The 19206-nt window shown below is 36.7% G+C and overlaps 1 protein-coding gene across 1 annotated transcript in view; it reads left to right on the forward strand.

Moving 5' to 3' along the window:
- The window catches only part of nipal3 (NIPA like domain containing 3), a 70689-nt gene that overhangs the window by 21500 nt on the left and 29983 nt on the right, over positions 1-19206 (forward strand). The window contains exons 3-4 of the mRNA XM_059954289.1: positions 9172-9343; positions 9594-9653. Of these exons, the coding sequence (XP_059810272.1) occupies positions 9172-9343; positions 9594-9653 (232 nt within the window). The remainder of the gene's footprint in view (positions 1-9171; positions 9344-9593; positions 9654-19206) is intronic.

Consider the following 19206-nt stretch of genomic DNA (forward strand, 5'->3'; position numbering starts at 1 on the left):
AATACTTCACCAGCCTCTTCAGCTACCTCTTTCAGAACTCTGTGATGTAGCTCATATTTGCTTTCAGACTTTTCCGCTTCCTAAGCACCTTCTCCTTGGTAATAGCAACTTCTGCCCCCTAATACTCTTTGATTTTCTGGCATTGTGCTAGTGTTTTCCACATTGAAGACTGATGCAAGGTGCTTATTAAGTTTGTCAGCCAAGTCTTTGTCCCCCTGTTACTGTTCCTCCAGTGTCATTTTCCAGTGGTCCGAATCCACATGTGCATTGTTATTTATGACATTAATCTGATGGGAATATAAAGGACTTAGTAGCAGTTAACTGGCCTTGGACTGTGTACAACACGATGGGTTGTGGAGTCTCTGTAATGTATTGTGGATGCAGGTGTGCATGTAACTCACTGTAACACACATAAAATGTTGGAGAAACTTAGCAGGTCAGGCAGCATCTATGGAGGGGAATAAACAGTTGATATTTTGGGCTGAGACCGTCAGATTTTTTTTCCATCGATGCTGTCTGGCCTGTTGACTTTCTCCAGCACATTGTGTGTTTTACTTTGGACTTCCAGCATCTGCAGAATGTCTTGTGTTTAGTTTTTAGACCGGATTTGCTGTGCTGCTGCATGTGTGGTAATATATATGCATTGCCCTCTCTTTAAACCTGACTCCTCCTATCCATGCTACATTTTTATACATTTTTAACCAACCTACTGGAGTATTCAAAGACGTTTTTAATCTCTCATTGCTCCAGTCAGAAGTTTCCACCTGCTTCAAAAGGGCAACAATTGTACCAGTGCCCAAGATGGGTAGTGGGAGCTACCTCAACAACTATTGTCCTGTAGCACTCACACTTACGGTGATGAAGTGCTTCGAGAGGTTGGTTATGGCTAGAATCAACACCAGTCTCAGGAAGGGCCTAGCCTTACTACAGGTTTCCCTATCACCACACTAGCTCTACAGCAGACCTGATCTCAATGGCTCTCCACGCAGTCTTGGATCACCTGGACAATGCAAATATCTATGTCAGGATGCGGTTTATTGACCATAGCTCAGCATTTAACACCATCATTCCTACAGTCCTGATTGAAAAGCTACAGAACCTGGGCCCCTGTACCTCCCTCTGCAAATGGATCCTCAATTTCCTAACCAGAAGACCATAATCTGTACAGATTGATAATAACATCTCCTCGCTGACAATCAGCACTGGTGCTCCTCAGGGATGTGTGCTTAGCCCACTGCTGTACTCTTTCTACACCCATAACTGTGTGGCTAAGCATAGTTCAAACAGCATCTATAAATTTTCAGATGATGCAATTGCTGGCAGAAATTCAGATGGTGATGCAAAGGTGTACAGGAGTGAGATATACCAGTTAGTTGATTGGTGTCGCAGCAACAACCTTGCACTCAGAATCATCAAGACCGGGGTGGAGTTTCAAGATGGCGACGTAGACATCTGCCTTTTAGGCGCTCTTCATTTTTTAAGCTATAATCACCCTTTAATCAAATCTTTTCGTACTTAATTACATGGGTTGATATTTACAATTTATTTCTCTTTTAAAATAATACTGGATTTAATTTTTTCAAACTTAAAATGTCTGTACCTAAGAAATCGTCTAAAGACCCTATATCTCTCGATGCAATCTCCAGTCTTCTGGATACTAAACTGGATACTAAACTTGCAAGTCTGGAAAACAAACTTACTGCGAAAATGTCTGAGCTTGAAGAAGTCGTTAAATCATTTGATACCAAGCTTCAATCGCTGGCAGCAGATATTGAACGGCATGAAGAAAAGTTTGCAGCTCTTGACAAGATAATTTGTGAAAAAATACGTACAATCGAAACTTTGGAGGAGAAGGTACGATCGACCGCTAAAATAGTGGAGCAGTATAAGTTTAAAATCACCGATCTTGAAAACCGATCTCGCAGACAGAATTTGATAATTATTGGATTTCCCGAAAATGTTGAGTCTGGTGACTTAACTGAATATTTCTCTAATTTATTGTGGGAAATTTTTGGCGAGGACGCTTTGCGGGTTAAACCTACTATTGATCGTGCCCACAGAATTTCGAGATTTTCGGCTGCGAAAGACAAGCCACGAGCTGTGATTGTCCGTCTCCATTATCCTCGGGAGAAAGAGCTTTTAATTCGATTAGCTCGTCAGAAAGGTATGATTTCTCACAGAAGCAACAACTTTCGTATTGTTGAAGATTATTCATTCGAGGTAATGAGGGCGAGAATCGCTTTTAAACCGGTGATGGCAGAGATTCATTCGATTGGACTTAAACAAGCTTTAAGATATCCAGCGAATCTCAGAATTACGTTGAGCGACAACAGTCAGCGTTTCTTTAATACTCCGGAAGAAGCGAAGAAATTCGTTGAAGAATATCGCTCTTCTAGTACAACTTGAACTATGTGTTATGTGGAAGAACTTTTGGAGAGAAGACGCCATTCCGTTTTAGGCTTTAACTTATGAAGCTGCAGTATAGCTTTTTACTTTGGTCTGTAGACCTGGTTTTTTTTTATTATCATGATTTACAGATGCTCTTTTAACTTTACTATAATGTCTTTTTTCTTAATTATTTTTTTTCCCTCTGGATTAGATATACATGTTAAGACTTTGTAATAATGATTTATTTTTTAAGATGTCGTTTCTTCTTCCCATAAGACTTTGCTTTCCATAAGCATTTATTTGCCTATATTTGAGAATGGGATGAATGTTTTGAATTTTTGGACCTTTTTTTTTATATATTGTAGTGGTTATTGAACCCTTTTTTAAATTTTATTTTGATGACCTTTTTTTTTAAAAAAAAGATTGGTGAATTTACATCTATATTTTGTAATATGGTCCTTTCAAAATGTCATTTCTTCTTCCCATAAGTCTCTGTTTTTGAAACGTCATTTCCTTATATTTGAATATGGAATCTTTTTTTAAAGGCATATTACACTATTTTAAACTTCAAAGGTTATCCTTTTTTTTATTAATGATTTTTTGCTTTTTTATATTATTTTTTCATTTTGATTGATATATATTCTGTCTTTTTACAACCCTGTATTTATATCTGGGTGTTATATAGTTTCTCTTTTCTTTCTTTTCATGAAGTCGCCATCTTGAAAATGGGGCTAATATTAGTGTTAGTTTGTGCGCCTGCCGCTTGGCTTTTTTTCGTGGGGTTGGGGGAGGGGGTAGGGATCGTTTTTCACGCTTTTGCTTTTTATTTTTTTGCTTTTAGTTTATGGGCCGACTTTAAATTATTAATATTGTTGAGGTGTCATGTTCTCCGGTTGCTCCTGAATCATTTTTCCTTCTTCCTGAATTATGGGTTATGTGTCTTTTTAACCTTTTATGATACACACAATTAATATTGGCATGATGGATAAGTCTATTAACTTTATCTCTTGGAATACTAATGGTTTAAATGATCCGATTAAACGTAAAAAAATATTTAAAGTATTCCATAGACTAAATGCTAATATTATTTTTGCACAGGAGACCCATATTAGGAGGGAGGATAATCAACGCTTTTTTAGGTTCTGAAAAGGTCAACAATTCACTCGAATTGTACCGCCAAAATTAGGGGTGTGTCTATTTTTATAGACCCCTCAATTTCGTTTACACATCATGAAATTATTTCTGATCCACAGGGCAGATTTTTGTTGATAACTGGTTTACTTTTTAATCGAAAAGTGGTTCTAGTTAATATTTATGCTCCAAACTTTGACTACCCTGAATTTTTTAAATGTTTATTTACTTCCCTTCCTAATCTAAATGAATATATGTTGATAATGGGTGGAGATTTCAATTGTTGTTTGAATCCTTCGATGGATAGATCTAAACCTATTCGAATTCTTCCGAATAGATCAGCCTTACTTATTAATTCTTTTATGGTTGATTCGGGAATTACTGAAATATGGCAGTTTTTGAACCCTAAAGATAAAGAATTTTCGTTTTTTTCACATGTATATCACAGTTATTCTAGAATTGATTATTTCCTTATTGATCATTGTTTATTAACAGATGTTATTGATTGTAAATATGATTCTATTGCTATTTCGGATCATGCACCTTTGAAGTTATCTATCAAGATTTCGGACTTTTCCAATAATACTAGATCTTGGAGACTTAACGCTACTTTGCTTCAAGATCCAGAATTTATCACCTACATAAAACAGCAAATTGACTTGTTTTTCTCAACAAACTATACTGAAGAGATTGACAGAGGAATACTTTGGGACTCTTTTAAGGCTTTTATCCGTGGACAAATTATCTCATATTCCGTTGGTAAAAGGAAACAAAGATATTTAGATATTGCTTTATTAGTGGATAAAATTAAAGAAATTGATAAGATTTATTCCGTGACTCCTACCAAAGAACTTTATAAGAAGATTGTTGAGCTTCAAATGGAGCATAGCTTATTATTATCTTCTTCAATTGAGAATCAATTATTTAGGACCAGGGCTCAATTTTATATCCATAGTGATCGAACTGGTAAATTGTTAGCTAACCAATTAAAAGCTATCTCGACTAAGCGACAAATTATTAAAATTCGTAAACAAGACGGTAATCTGACTACTGATCATAAAGAAATCAATAACACTTTTCAAGATTTTTATAAATCTTTATATCAATCAGAATTTGATGGCGATCTGTCCATGATGGATAATTTTTTTAACAATTTGAATATTCCCAAACTGACAGATGAAGATCGTAGCTTGTTCGATGCTCCTATTTCTATGGCTGAAATAGGAGAGGCTATCTCATCAATGAATTCAGGGAAAGCTCCTGGTCCTGATGGTTATATTATAGAATTTTTTAAAACTTTTTCTTCTTTGCTTTCCCCTTGGTTATGTGAAATCTTTAATGATGCATTTGCTAAGAAGAGATTACCTCAGTCTTTTTATGAAGCTACTATCTCTCTAATTCTTAAAAAAGATAAGGATCCTACTTTATGTGCATCTTATCGCCCTATATCACTATTAAATGTAGACTCTAAGATTCTTACAAAAATTTTAGCTATTAGTTTAGAAAAGGTACTATCACAGATTATTTCAGAAGACCAAACTGGTTTTATTAGGAATCGGTATTCCTTTTTTAATATTAGAAAATTGATTAATATAATTTATACTCCATCACCCACAATTCCAGAATGTGTTATTTCATTAGATGCTGAAAAAGCTTTTGATAGAGTTGAATGGATATACTTATTTAACGCTTCGAGATATTTTAATTTTAGTCCTAATTTTATATCATGGATCAAACTAATATATTATAAACCTGTTGCTTCTGTTCTTACAAATAATTACAGATCCTCTTTTTTTCAATTATCTCGTGGTACGAGACAAGGTTGTCCCTTAAGTCCTTTATTGTTTAATATTGCATTAGAACCTTTAGCCATTGCTATTCGTGAATCTCCTAATATTTTTGGTATTACCCGCAATGAGAAGTTATACAAGTTATCACTTTATGCTGATGACTTGTTGTTATATATTTCTGATCCTGACAGGTCTATTCCCGCTATTTTATCCTTGTTGGCTCAATTTGGTAGTTTTTCTGGTTATAAACTAAACTTGGATAAGAGTGATTTATTCCCTTTAAACGCGCAAACTTTATTGAATGAAAGGATACCATTTAAAGTTGTTAATGATAACTTTATCTATTTAGGTATAAAAATTACCAAGAAATATAAAGATTTATTTACATTGAATTTTTTACCTATGCTCCATCAAATTCAACAACTTACTACAAGATGGTCTCCCTTATCCTTATCATTAGTTGGTCGGATTAATGCTATTAAAATGATGATTCTACCGAAATTTTTATATTTATTTCAAGCTTTACCAATTTTTATTCCTAAATCTTTTTTTGATAACATTGACTCAAAAATTTCCTCATTTGTGTGGCAAAATAAAAATCCTAGGTTAAGTAAAAGGCAATTACAAAAATCTAAAAAAGATGGTGGTTTAGCTCTACCTAACTTTAGATTTTACTATTGGGCGAATAATATTGGTAACTTAATTTATTGGAAATCAGATTTGGATTCACCATTGTGCCCACAGTGGGTAAATTTAGAATGCAATGAGGCACAGGGATATTCTCTATTCTCCGTTCTGGGTTCTTCTCTTCCTGCCGATTTAGTTAAATTCAATAAACAGATATCCAACCCTGTTGTCAAACATACATTACGAATTTGGTTTCAATTTTGTAAGTTTTTTACTCTGAAAACCTTTGCTCTTGATAGCCCTATTTTACTTAATTTTTTTTTCAAACCTTCTTTGACAGATCAAGCTTTTAGCATATGGAAAAGGAAAGGTATAAAATGTTTTCGTGATCTCTTTTTTGAAGGTAGTTTGATGTCTTTCGACCAACTTTCTAACAAATTTGAGTTACCTAAATCTAACTTTTTTAGATATCTACAAATCAGAAATTTTTTACATAAAATTCTACCATCCTTCCCCAATTCAACTTCAATGGACTTTTTAGGTTTGATTTTTACCTTAAATCCTTATCAGAAGGGATTAGTGGCTTTTATTTATAATATGATTATGAAGATACAACCAGAAATATCAGGTAGAATTAAACAAGAATGGGAAAAAGAACTCCAATATAATATATCAATAGAAAAATGGGAAAATTTTTTACAAATGGTTAAATCTTCTTCTATATGTGCTAAACATGCTTTAATACAACTTAAAATTGTACATAGAGCTCATATGTCTAAAGATAAACTTGCTCGATTCTACTCTCATATTAACCCTCAATGTGACAGATGTCATTCAGATGTGGCTTCATTGACCCATATGTTTTGGTCATGTCCCATCTTATATAACTATTGGAAGGACATATTTGCTACCATTTCCTCAATTTGGAATATCGATTTACAACCTCATTTTATTACTGCAATTTTTGGTATACCAAATGAGGATGGTATTCAGTTTTCCCCTTCAATTAGACGAGTGATTGCTTTTGTAACATTAATGGCCCGAAGGTCTATATTACAAAATTGGAAAGAAGTAAATCCTCCTACCACGTTTCAGTGGTTCTCTCAAACTATTTCTTATCTGAGCTTGGAAAAAATTAGAAGCACTATTTTTGACTCATCAGTTAAATTTGAAGAAACTTGGGGACCGTTCATTCGACATTTTCATATGAATTAATTTGGCCTCTCCCAGACCTTCTCTCTGTTTATTCTTGTTCTGGTATGGAGTTCCGGAGTTTTTGGCACTATCATATACATATAAACTGTTATTATTGCCCATGTTAGTTTAGTTTAGTGTTTTTTTTTTCCAATATATATTTTTTGCTTGTATCTTTATAATTTTTTCTTTTTCTTTTGATGATTATTCTTATTTTTTTTCATATAATTATTATAGGCTTGATTGATTAATGTACTGTGTTTTCCTGTTGATATTTTAATAGGATATTGTTATCCTATTATTAATTTAATTTCAAGTCTAATGCACTTATAACCTATTCATTATTATGTTATGTTTTTTATATATATGAAATTCAATAAAAAGATTGAAAAATAAAAAGAAAAGAAAAAAAAAGAATCATCAGTAAGACCAAAGAGCTGATTGTGGACTTCATAAAGTGTAAAATGAGGGAACACAAACCAGTCCTCATAGAGGGATCAGAAGTAGAGAGAGTGAGCAATTTCAAGTTCCTGGGTGTCAAGATCTCTGAGGACCTAACCTGGTCCCAACGTATTGGTGCAGCTATAAAGAAGGCAAGACCACAGCTATTGTTCATTAGGAGTTTGAGGAGATTTGGTTTGTCAACTGTGTTACATACCCGTGACAGTGGTGTACTTGTCACGTGACAGGTGTTGAAGCTATACTGGACTTGAGGTAATGGTCTTGTGATGGTGAAGTGACGCCATTTTCCCGCCAGTAGAGGTCATGTGACAGGTTGTTTTTTACAGGGTATAAAAGGAGGACCCCTTCCTGTGAGGAGGGGCAGTTCGTGGCTGGATTTGCCATGTTGACTTCATGCCACTGCGTGATTTAATATTATGACACAGTTTAGTTGAAAGATGGAGTTTTATTTAATGCCTAAAGTTTAAAAGGTCATTGCCGGCAGTTTCTTTATAATACTGCTAGTTAAAAATCTGGAGAGTGAAGATCGGAGTTCGGGAGTTAAAAGATCGAGGAAAGTCGATTTCGACGGTGAAACAGGTTCGACCTTGTTTGAACCTCGTTCAGAAGGAATTCATTGACTGTGCTCATGTTAATCCCTGTGAAATAGCAGAAAGGATTGAGTACAATTCTGTAAAGGAAAGGTCAGTGCCTTTAAACTGTTTCATTTTCCATCTTCGTAAATTCTTCGTGGGAAAAGTAGTTTGACTGGGAACCGCAGCAACACGACGTGAAAGAGAATTTAAATTGTCTTAAAAAGTCTCTCCCTTAAATGGACTGTAAGCATTTTGAACTTTTGCAATATTACTTTGAAGAACTGTTTAAACTTCATTGCTTTAAGAACTGTTTAAGCTGCCGCACAGTAGCTGACTTCCGGTTATGTGAGTTTACTTTTGGGGGTTTGTTTTTCAGTGTTTAATAAACATTTTATTTGTTATAAAAACCCTTGCCTCACTCATACATTTATTGTTGCTGAATCCGTAACAACTGAAATACTTGAAAACTTCTACAAATGTACAGTTGAGAGCATTCTGACAGGCTGCATCACTGTCCCACCATCTGGTATGGGGGGAGGGGGCTACTGTACAAGATCGAAATGAGTTGCAGAAACGTGTAGAGTTACTCAGCTCCATCATGGGCACCAGCCTCTGTAGTATCCAAGACATCTTCAAGGAGTGGTGCCGTAGGAAGACAGCGTCCATCACCCAGAACGTGCCCTCTTCACACTGTTACTGTCGGGAAGGAGGTGCAGAAACCAGAAGGCACACACTCAGTGATTCAGGAACAACTTCTTCCACAATCCGATTTCTAAATGAACATTAAACCCGTGAACACTACCTCAGTATTTCTTTATATCTGTTATTTTGTACTACTTATTTAACTTGCTATTGTACAGATATTTATATACTTGCTGTAATTCAGTTTTATTTCTCTATTTATTTATCATGTATTGTACTGCTGCCATAAAGTTAACTAATTTCCGGACATATGCTGGTGAAATTAAATCTGATTCTGATTATTCATTTGTCTCCAATCACAGAAGTACAGTCACGTCAAGTTATCAGGCACCAAAGATCCTCGATCATACTTTCGGACGAAAACATGGTGGTTTGGACTGGCACTCATGTTGCTGGGCGAATTAGGAATCTTCACTGCATATGCTTATGCCCCACTATCGCTGATCACACCCCTCAGTGCTGTCTCCATTGTCGGTATGAACGTTTCCATGCCTTTTGGCGAGTGGTATAGTGGTCAAGTGATATCAGGGGTCTGAAGAAGAAAGGGAAAATACTCCATTGTGGTGTGGGGAGTGCGAGGTCCCGTTGGAGGGAATGAGGTGCTGGAGGAGGGAGGGTTCTTGAGGGGGAGGGAGGGAGCTAGGTGAAGGATTCTGGGGTATGGGGCTACGTTTACAAGTTGATAGAAGCTGACCTTTCTAATGTGTTTATTTTATCTTGTCAGCCAGCTCAATTATAGGAATCATATTCCTAAGGGACAAGTGGAAACCCAAGGAATTTTTACGTAAGTTTTTATCAGGTGAAATTATCTCTGTGTTTGGGAACCTGAGCCTTTGTTTGGTAAGTTACCTGGATGTGGGTAGAAAAGTGGCAAGTGAAATTCACCACTGAATAAATGCACTTTCAGAGTTGGAATCCTATAATACTGTTCAGTAGTAGTGCAACTTTAGAGGGAGTTAAAAGCAGAGACTTTTAAATGCGTATCACTGAGCCATTGAAGTGATTAGGAAGGTTTACAGAACAGTTGGAACATAGAAAAGCTACAGCACATTACAGGCCCTATGGCCCACAATGTTGGGCCAACATTGATAATGAAAGAGAAATGAGTGCAGAAGACAGAATATTGTGCTAATGCAATAGATTATCATCAGTTAGACACCTAACTTTTGGAAGAATGTGAAGGAATGCAGATGGAACAGGATGGATTTTCTGCTGCAGCTGAGGTGAATAATTATAGCTATTAGCTGGACAGAAGAGGAAAAGTTTAGCTTTACTTGTGACATGCACACGGAAACTTGCACTGAATGCCTTGTTTGCATCAACTCTAATCAGCGAGGATTGTGTTGGAGTCAGCCCACAAATGTCACCACGCTTCCGTTGCCAACACACCATGCCAACACAACTCATTTAGCCCAACCGTACGCCCACAAAGTCATGGGGAGAATGCACGAACTTCTTACAGACTATGGTGGAATTAATCGCTGGTGCTTTTAAGTGTTATGCTAACTGCTATGCTACTGTGGTGAACCTGACTGGGGCTATGTTTCTTTGAGCAGGGCAGTGGGTGTTTAAAGTTGTATCTAGTGGCCAGAAAGAATAAAATGTTTCTGATGGTTCAATATTTGATTAACAGGTTTAATGTTATTTGGAATGTGGAGTCTCATAGATTCTAGAGATTGTGTAGTGACTGGGTTCCTTTCATTTGGGAGGCTGGCCTTATCAGTTAGGATTGTTTCTGCCTGAATGGCCGACAGCATTTGCAAGCCACGTGTGCTCAGTAGAATCTTGTGCAGGTGGTGTTAAAACATGTATATGCCATGACATTGGGCGTCACAGCATGTGGCTGGTATAGAGCATACAGCACAGAAGCATGCCCTTCAGCCCATCTTGTCTGTGCCAACCTTGTGGTTTCTGCTTAGTCCCATCAACCTGCAACTGGACCATATCCCTCCATACCCCTCTCATCTGTGTATGTACCTATCCAAGCATCTCAATTGAACCTGACTTTGACCGGCATTTCACTCCACGCTCACAGCACCCTCTGAGTTAAGAAATTTCCCCTCAGGTTTCCTTTAAAATATTTTACCTTTCACCCTAAACCTGTAACCCCCCCACCCCCCGCCAGTTCTAGTCTCACCCAACCCGAGAGGAAAAGGCATGCAAATCTTCCTTTTGTGCATATATCTGACCTGCTGAGAGCCCAGAATTAATTTAGAAAACTCCATGAGCCGCACACGAAGGATTAGACACCTTTGTAAATTGCACTACCTGAAGGAATTTCTAGCCCTTCCTGCTTCCTTCTGTTTCTTAACACAGTGGAAGATCTGGTTTTGTTTATCGAAACATACAGAGAAGTACGTCATTTGCATTAGCAACCAACACACTCAAGGATATGTTGGTGGTAACCTGCAAGTAGTTTTACACATTCAGGCGCCAACATTGCACGCCCGCAATGTTCGGCAAAACAATGTAGAAGACAAGGATGGTTCAATCTAATATCAGAGAATGTACACAGTATGCCGTGTACATTACATGTGTTATCAGCACCCTTCTGTATGGTAGTGAGACTTGGACCATCTACTCCAAACAGGAGAGGAAACTCAATAGTTTTCACCTGCGCAGCCTTCGCCACATCCTCGGCATCACCCGGAGAGGCAAAGTCCCAAACTCTGAGGTCATCTCCCACACTGGGCTACCCACAACGTTCACGCTTTTAGGACAACGCAGACTGCGCTGGCTGGGCCACGTCCATCGTATGAAGAATGGTAGACTGCCAAAGGACATCCTCTACAGGGCAACAGGCAAAAGGAACATTAGTAGATCCTCAGCTTCGCTTCTAGGACCTCTGCAAGCGTGACACAAAAACTTTAAAAATCAACACGAGTGCTGGGAGGTTACAGCAAATGACCACAACAAATGTCGAGGTACTCTTCAGCAGCATCTAGAGCAAGGTGAAAGAGTGATCCTGAGTCAGTTTGAGGAACGGAGAGCACAGCGGACAACAATTCCACAATGCCCTCCACGTGCAGCAACTGTGACAGAGCCTGCCATTCCAGGATCAGCCTCAACAGCCACAGTCGACGCTGCTCGACAAACCAGTGACTACCCGAGGCGCAGCACCCATCGTCGACCACGACCGATGGAGGCCACAGACACAGTATGCAACCTGAAATTCTTGCTCTCCACAGACATCCACAAAACAGAGAGAGAAAAAAAGTGAATGAATGACAGAAGATATTAGGACCCCAAAGCCCGCTGCCTCTCCCACACACAAGCAACAGCAAAAGCATGAACCCCCCCCAGCACCTTCTATGCAACCAATAGCAAAGGCCCTAGAGACCACGATCGAAAATCCATCAAGAACTACTGTCCATCCCAACACTTTGACATCTCTCACTAACGAGGGAGAGGTATCGCTTCTGCAACAAATGAGAGGGAGACCAACAGTTCACTGTTTCTTTTTTCTTTTTCAATCTTTTTATTGATTTTCACATATACACAAAAAAAATAACATAGTAATAAGTAAATTATAAATACAATAGACTTGAAATCACATTGATAATAAGATAATAATATCCTACTAAACATCAACAAAAGAAAATACCTTAATCAAGTCCACATGATTATATGAAAAAAAAACAAATAACCATTAAAAAAGAAAAAAAAATATTAAAAAATATGTGAGAAAAAATATATATTAAAAAAAATAAAACACTAAACTAAACTAACATAGGCAATAATAACAGTTTACAAGTATAAGATAGTGTCAAAGAACTCCGGAACTCCATACCTGAACATGAATAAGCAGAAAGGTCTGGAGAAGGCCAAATTAATTCATATGAAAATGTCGAATAAACGGTCTCCAAGTTTCTTCAAATTTAATTGATGAGTCAAAAATAGTGCTTCTAATTTTTTCCAAACTCAGATAAGAAATAGTTTGAGAAAGCCACTGAAATGTAGTAGGAGGATTTACTTCTTTCCAATTTTGTAGTATAGACCTTCTGGCCATTAATGTTACAAAAGCAATCATTCGTCTGATTGAGGGGGAAAACTGATTGCCATCTTCATTTGGTATGCCAAAAATTGCAGTAATAAAATGAGGTTGTAAATCTATATTCCAAATTGAGGAAATAGTAGTAAATATATTCTTCCAATAATTATGTAAAGTGGGACATGACCAAAACATATGGGTCAATGAGGCCACTGCTAAATGACATCTGTCACATAGAGGGTTAATATGAGAATAGAATCGAGCAAGTTTATCTTTAGACATATGAGCTCTATGTACAATTTTAAATTGTATTAAAGCATGTTTAGCACATATAGAAGAAGAATTAACCATTTGCAAAATTTTTTCCCATTTATCTGTTGATATGTTGTATTGAAGTTCTTTTTCCCATTCTTGTTTAATTCTAACTGATATTTCTGGTTGTATCTTCATAATCATATTATAAATAAAAGCTACTAATCCCTTCTGACAAGGATTTAAGGTAAAGATCAAATCTGTAGTGTCCATCAAAGTTGAATTAGGAAAAGATGGTAAAACTTTATGTAAAAAATTTCTAATTTGTAAATATCTGAAAAAATTAGATTTAGGTAATTCAAATTTATTAGAAAGTTGATCAAATGACATCAAAGTATCTTCAAAAAAGAGATCACGAAAACATTTTATACCTTTCCTTTTCCATATGTTAAAAGCTTGATCTGTCCAGGAAGGTTTGAAAAAGAAATTAAATAAGATAGGGCTATCAAGAACAAAGTTTTTCAAAATAAAAAACTTACGAAATTGAAACCAAATTCGTAATGTATGTTTAATAACAGGATTAAATATTTGTTTATTAAATTTAACTAAATCCGCAGGAAGACAAGAACCAAGAACAGAGAATAGAGAATATCCCTTTACCTCATTACATTCCAAATTTACCCACTGTGGGCACAGTGGTGAATCCAAATCTAATTTCCAATACAATAAATTACGAATATTATTTGCCCAATAATAAAATCTAAAATTAGGTAAAGCTAAACCACCATCTTTTTTTGATTTTTGTAATTGCTTTTTACTTAACCTAGGGTTTTTATTTTGCCACACAAATGAAGAAATTTTTGAATCAATGTTATCAAAAAAAGATTTAGGAATAAAAACTGGTAGGGCTTGAAATAAATATAAAAATTTCGGTAAAATCATCATTTTGACAGCATTAATCCGACCAATTAATGATAAAAACAAGGGAGACCATCTTGTAGTAAGTTGATGAATTTGATGAAGCATAGGTAAAAAATTCATTCTAAATAAATCTTTATATTTCTTGGTAATTTTTATACCTAGATAAGTGAAGTTATCAGTAACAACTTTAAATGGCGTCCTATCAGTCAATAAAGTTTGTGCATTTAAAGGAAATAATTCACTCTTATCTAAATTTAGTTTATAACCAGAAAAAGTACCAAATTGAACCAACAAGGATAAAATAGCAGGAATAGACCTATCAGGGTCAGAAATATATAACAGCAAATCATCAGCATAAAGAGATAATTTATATAACTTCTCATTACGGGTAATACCAAAAATATTAGGAGATTCACGAATAGCAATAGCTAAAGGTTCTAATGCAATATTAAATAATAAAGGACTTAAGGGACAACCTTGTCTCGTACCACGAGATAATTGAAAAAAAGAGGATCTGTGGTTATTCGTAAAAACAGAAGCAACAGGTTTATGATATATTAATTTAATCCATGATATAAAATTAGGACTAAAATTAAAATTTCTCAATGTATTAAATAAATATATCCATTCAACTCTATCAAAAGCTTTTTCAGCATCTAATGAAATAACACATTCTGGGATTGTGGGTGGTGAAGTATGAATTATATTAATCAATTTTCTAACATTAAAAAAGGAATACCGATTCCTCATAAAACCAGTTTGATCTTCTGAAATAATCTGAGACAGTACTTTTTCTAATCTAATAGCTAAAATTTTTGTAAGAATCTTAGAATCTACATTTAATAATGATATAGGGCGATAAGATGTACATAAAGTAGGATCTTTATCTTTTTTAAGAATTAGAGAAATATTAGCTTCATAAAAAGATTGAGGTAATCTCTTCTTAGCAAACGCATCATTAAAAATTTCACATAACCAAGGAGAAAGCAAAGAAGAAAAAGTTTTAAAAAATTCTATTATATAACCATCAGGACCAGGAGCTTTCCCTGAGTTCATTGATGAAATAGCCTCTCCTATTTCCACTATAGAAATAGGAGCATCTAACAGACTATGATCTTCATCAGTCAGTTTAGGAATATTCAAATTGTTAAAAAAATTATCTATCATGGACTGGTCACCATCAAATTCTGAATGATATAAAGATTTATAAAAATCTTGAAAGGTATTATTAATTTCTTTATGATCAGTAGTTAAATTACCGTCTGATTTGCGAATTTTAATAATTTGTCGCTTAGTCGAGATAGCCTTTAATTGATTAGCTAACAGTTTACCAGTACGGTCACTATGAATATAAAATTGAGCCCTGGTCCTAATTAATTGATTTTCAATTGAAGAAGATAATAGTAAACTATGTTCCATTTGAAGCTCAACTCTCTTCTTATAAAGTTCTTTGGTAGGAGTCACGGAATAAATCTTATCAATTTCCTTAATTTTATCCACCAATAAAGCAATATCTAAATATCTTTGTTTTCTTTTACCAACAGAATATGAGATAATTTGACCACGAATAAAAGCCTTAAAAGAGTCCCAAAGTATTCCTCTGTCGATTTCTTCAGTACAGTTTGTAGAAAAGAACAAGTCAATTTGCTGTTTTATATAAGTAATAAATTCTGGGTCTTGAAGCAAAGTAGCGTTAAGTCTCCAAGATCTGGTGTTATTGGAATAGTCCGAAATCTTAATAGATAACTTCAAAGGTGCATGATCCGAAATAGTAATAGAATCATATTTACAATCAATAACATCCGTTAATAACCGATGATCAATAAGAAAATAGTCAATTCTAGAGTAGCTATGATATACATGTGAAAAAAAAGAAAATTCTTTATCTTTAGGGTTCAAAAACCGCCATATTTCTGTAATTCCCGAGTCAACCAAAAATGAATTAATAAGTAGGGCTGATCTATTCGGAAGAGTGCGAATAGGTTTAGATCTATCCATCGAAGGATTCAAACAACAATTAAAATCTCCACCCATTATCAACATATATTCATTTAGATTAGGAAGAGAGGTAAATAAACGTCTAAAAAATTCAGGGCAATCAAAGTTTGGAGCATAAATATTAACTAGAACAACTTTCCGATGGAAAAGTAAACCAGTTATCAACAAAAATCTACCCTGTGGGTCAGAGATAATTTCATGATGTGTAAACGATATTGAGGGATCTATAAAAATAGACACACCCCTAATTTTGGCGGTACAATTCGAATGAAATTGTTGACCCTTCCAGAACCTAAAAAATCGTTGATTATCCTCCCTCCTGATATGGGTCTCCTGTGCAAAGATAATATTAGCATTCAGTCTATGGAATACTTTAAATATTTTTTTGCGTTTAATCGGATGATTTAAACCATTAGTATTCCAGGAGATAAAGTTAACAGATCTATCCATCATACCAATATTAATTGTGTGTATCATAAAAGGTTAAAAAGACACATAACCCACAATTCAGGAAGGAGGAAAATTGATTCAGGAGCAGCCGGAGAACATGACACCTCAACAATATTAGTAATTTAAAGTCGGCCCATAAACTAAAAGCAAAAAAATAAAAAGCAAAAGCGTGAAAAAAGATCCCTACCCCCTCCCCCCACCCTTCGAAAAAAAGCCAAGCGGCAGGCGCATAATCTAATACTAATATTACCCCCATTTCAAGATGGCAGCTCTATAAAAAAAAAGATTAGAAGAAAACTATATATCACCCAAATTAAAATATAGAGTTGCAAAAAAAATATATATATATCAATCAGAATAATAAAAAAAAACTAATATAATACAACAATCATTAATAAAAAAAAGGTATAAACGTCAAAATTTAAAAGTGTAGTATACCTTTAAAAAAAAAATCCACTGTTTCAATGTTACAATCTGCAGTGTCACTTATCTGAGTTCCCCTGAGTCCAAGGGCTTTCTTCTGACTGCCACGTGCACCGCTCTCTCGATGTTACAATTTCCTGCGACGCTTCAGTCGGCGACACCGATGAGGAATTGGGTCGTCCACAGGGCCACGCCCCAGGGGATCCCGAGAAGCAGGCTGCTTGGTGAGTTCTGAGACCGAGAACCCGCCACCATGAAAAAGAACAGTTTGAGTGCAGCTGTAGCTGTAGGTGGCCCCAGCCACCTTGAACAATAACAACATCAAAAAATCCCCTTTCCTAAACCTACCCTCCCTCCCACCTCTAACCCAGGATAGGCCCTCTTCAGGCCTCAAGCCTCAAGTGGATTTGTTCTTGCAGACATTGGGACTCCGACTTCCCCAGCAAACTCAGAGATTCCCGGAGATACCACTTTCCATGCAACAACTATCCACTTTCTGTCTACTGAAATATCTGGATTGACAACATTGGCAGAAGGTTGATAAGGACATATGTGCTGTATAAACTCTGATGGATAAGTATTATTGCTTTTTAGGCTAAGCAGCAGGTGGCAGCAGAGCTGGTCAATCTGAGCATTGAGCATTCTACTCCAGTGAATTTACTGCCCTGATTTCTATATTGGAACGAAGAATGCAGATGCTGGGTACTGCATCCAGAGCAAACACAGAGAATGCTGCAAGGATACAGAAAGCCAGGCAGCATTCATGGGGAGGGAAGAGGAGTTGAGGGAAAGAGTAGGAAAGGTAGAGGTGGAGAGAACAGAGGGAGTACATATGGCAGGATGCAGGTTGAAGTTGTTAAGGTAATAGCACTATTAATGTCAATAATTGGAGACAGTAAAACACAAAGAAACAACAGATTTAAATAGGAAGGTGTAGCCAAACGGACAGCTGTAGTGCTGCTGTCTCCATAGCTCTGCGTATATATGTTGAATTGTGATCTCTGATGTTTTTACTGGCATTCTCTCATTCTCCAACAGTGCATGGATTCCCACCTCATGCTCTGATTTTCTCCCACCTCCCAAAGGTGTGTTGGTAGGTTAATTGGCCATTTTACATTATTCTGTGGGGTGGGTAAAGCAATGAAAGGGAAGTTCATGAGCGCGTGAAGTAGAAAAATTTGCCAGGCCACGGGGGGAACAGGAAAAGTGAATGCAACTGATTGCTCTTCTGGGAGCCAGTACAGATCCGACGGGCTGAATGGTCACCTGTGACTTTAAGTAACTTCTGTGAAAGGGAAAATTGTAGTGTGTATCTGGAATTGTCAAATTCATTAAGTCCTGAGGGCTTCAACATGCCCTGGCTGAAGATGAGGTACTGATGGTTGAAGTTACATTGGACATTGCCGGAGGTCAGGGTGGCCGTGGTGAGAAAGTAAAATGGCAGGTGACAAAGCTCAGGGTTGCCCTTGTAGACTGAATGGAGAGGTTCCACAAAGCAATCTGAGCTTGTTTTCTCCAATGTGGAAGAGACCACATCGTGGCCACTGAGTGCAGTGCACTAAATTGGAAGAAGTAGAAGTGAATCACACTTTCACTTGGAAGTTTGGGCTGCTGGGAAAACAAGATGAAAAAGAGCAGCTGCTGTGTCTGTCAAACCTGCAAAGGAAAGTGCCGTGAGAAGTGGTACAAAGGGAACAGACTGTGTGCAATGCCAGACGAGTTAAAGAGAGATACAGTGTGAAAACACGCCTTCACCACAGTCCCATTTACGCTAATCCTGTATAAATCCCATTTTTATTCTTCCAATACTTTCATCCCAGCTTGTACCTCTCAGTTACGCATTTGGAGCAATTTACAATGGCCAGCCCACAGGTCTTTGAGATGTGGAAGGAAGTGGGAGTGCCCAGAGGAAAGCCAGACGGCCACAGGGAGAAGATGCAACTTCACACAAGCAGCCTTGCTGATCAGGGTCTATTTTTTCAGTATTTTGTTTAAAGGTACAGTGAGCAACAGGCCCTACTGGCCCTTTGAGCCACGCTGCCCAGCAACCCTCCGATTTAATTCTAGCCTAGTCATGGGACAATTTACAGTGAACAATTAACCTACTAACCGGTACATCTTTGGACTGTAGGAAGAAACCGGAGCACTCATGGAAGGGAACGTGCGAACTTGCTTACAGAGGACACTGGAATTGAACTCTGAACTCTGTCTTGAGCTGTAATAGGGTTTTGCTAACCAGTACCTCACCATGGCCGTCATTGAGTCTGGTCAATGGTAGAATGATGTAGAGGCTGTGTCAGCT

The sequence above is a fragment of the Hypanus sabinus genome, chromosome 30 (genome assembly GCF_030144855.1).
Source record: "Hypanus sabinus isolate sHypSab1 chromosome 30, sHypSab1.hap1, whole genome shotgun sequence".
NCBI lineage: Eukaryota > Metazoa > Chordata > Chondrichthyes > Myliobatiformes > Dasyatidae > Hypanus > Hypanus sabinus.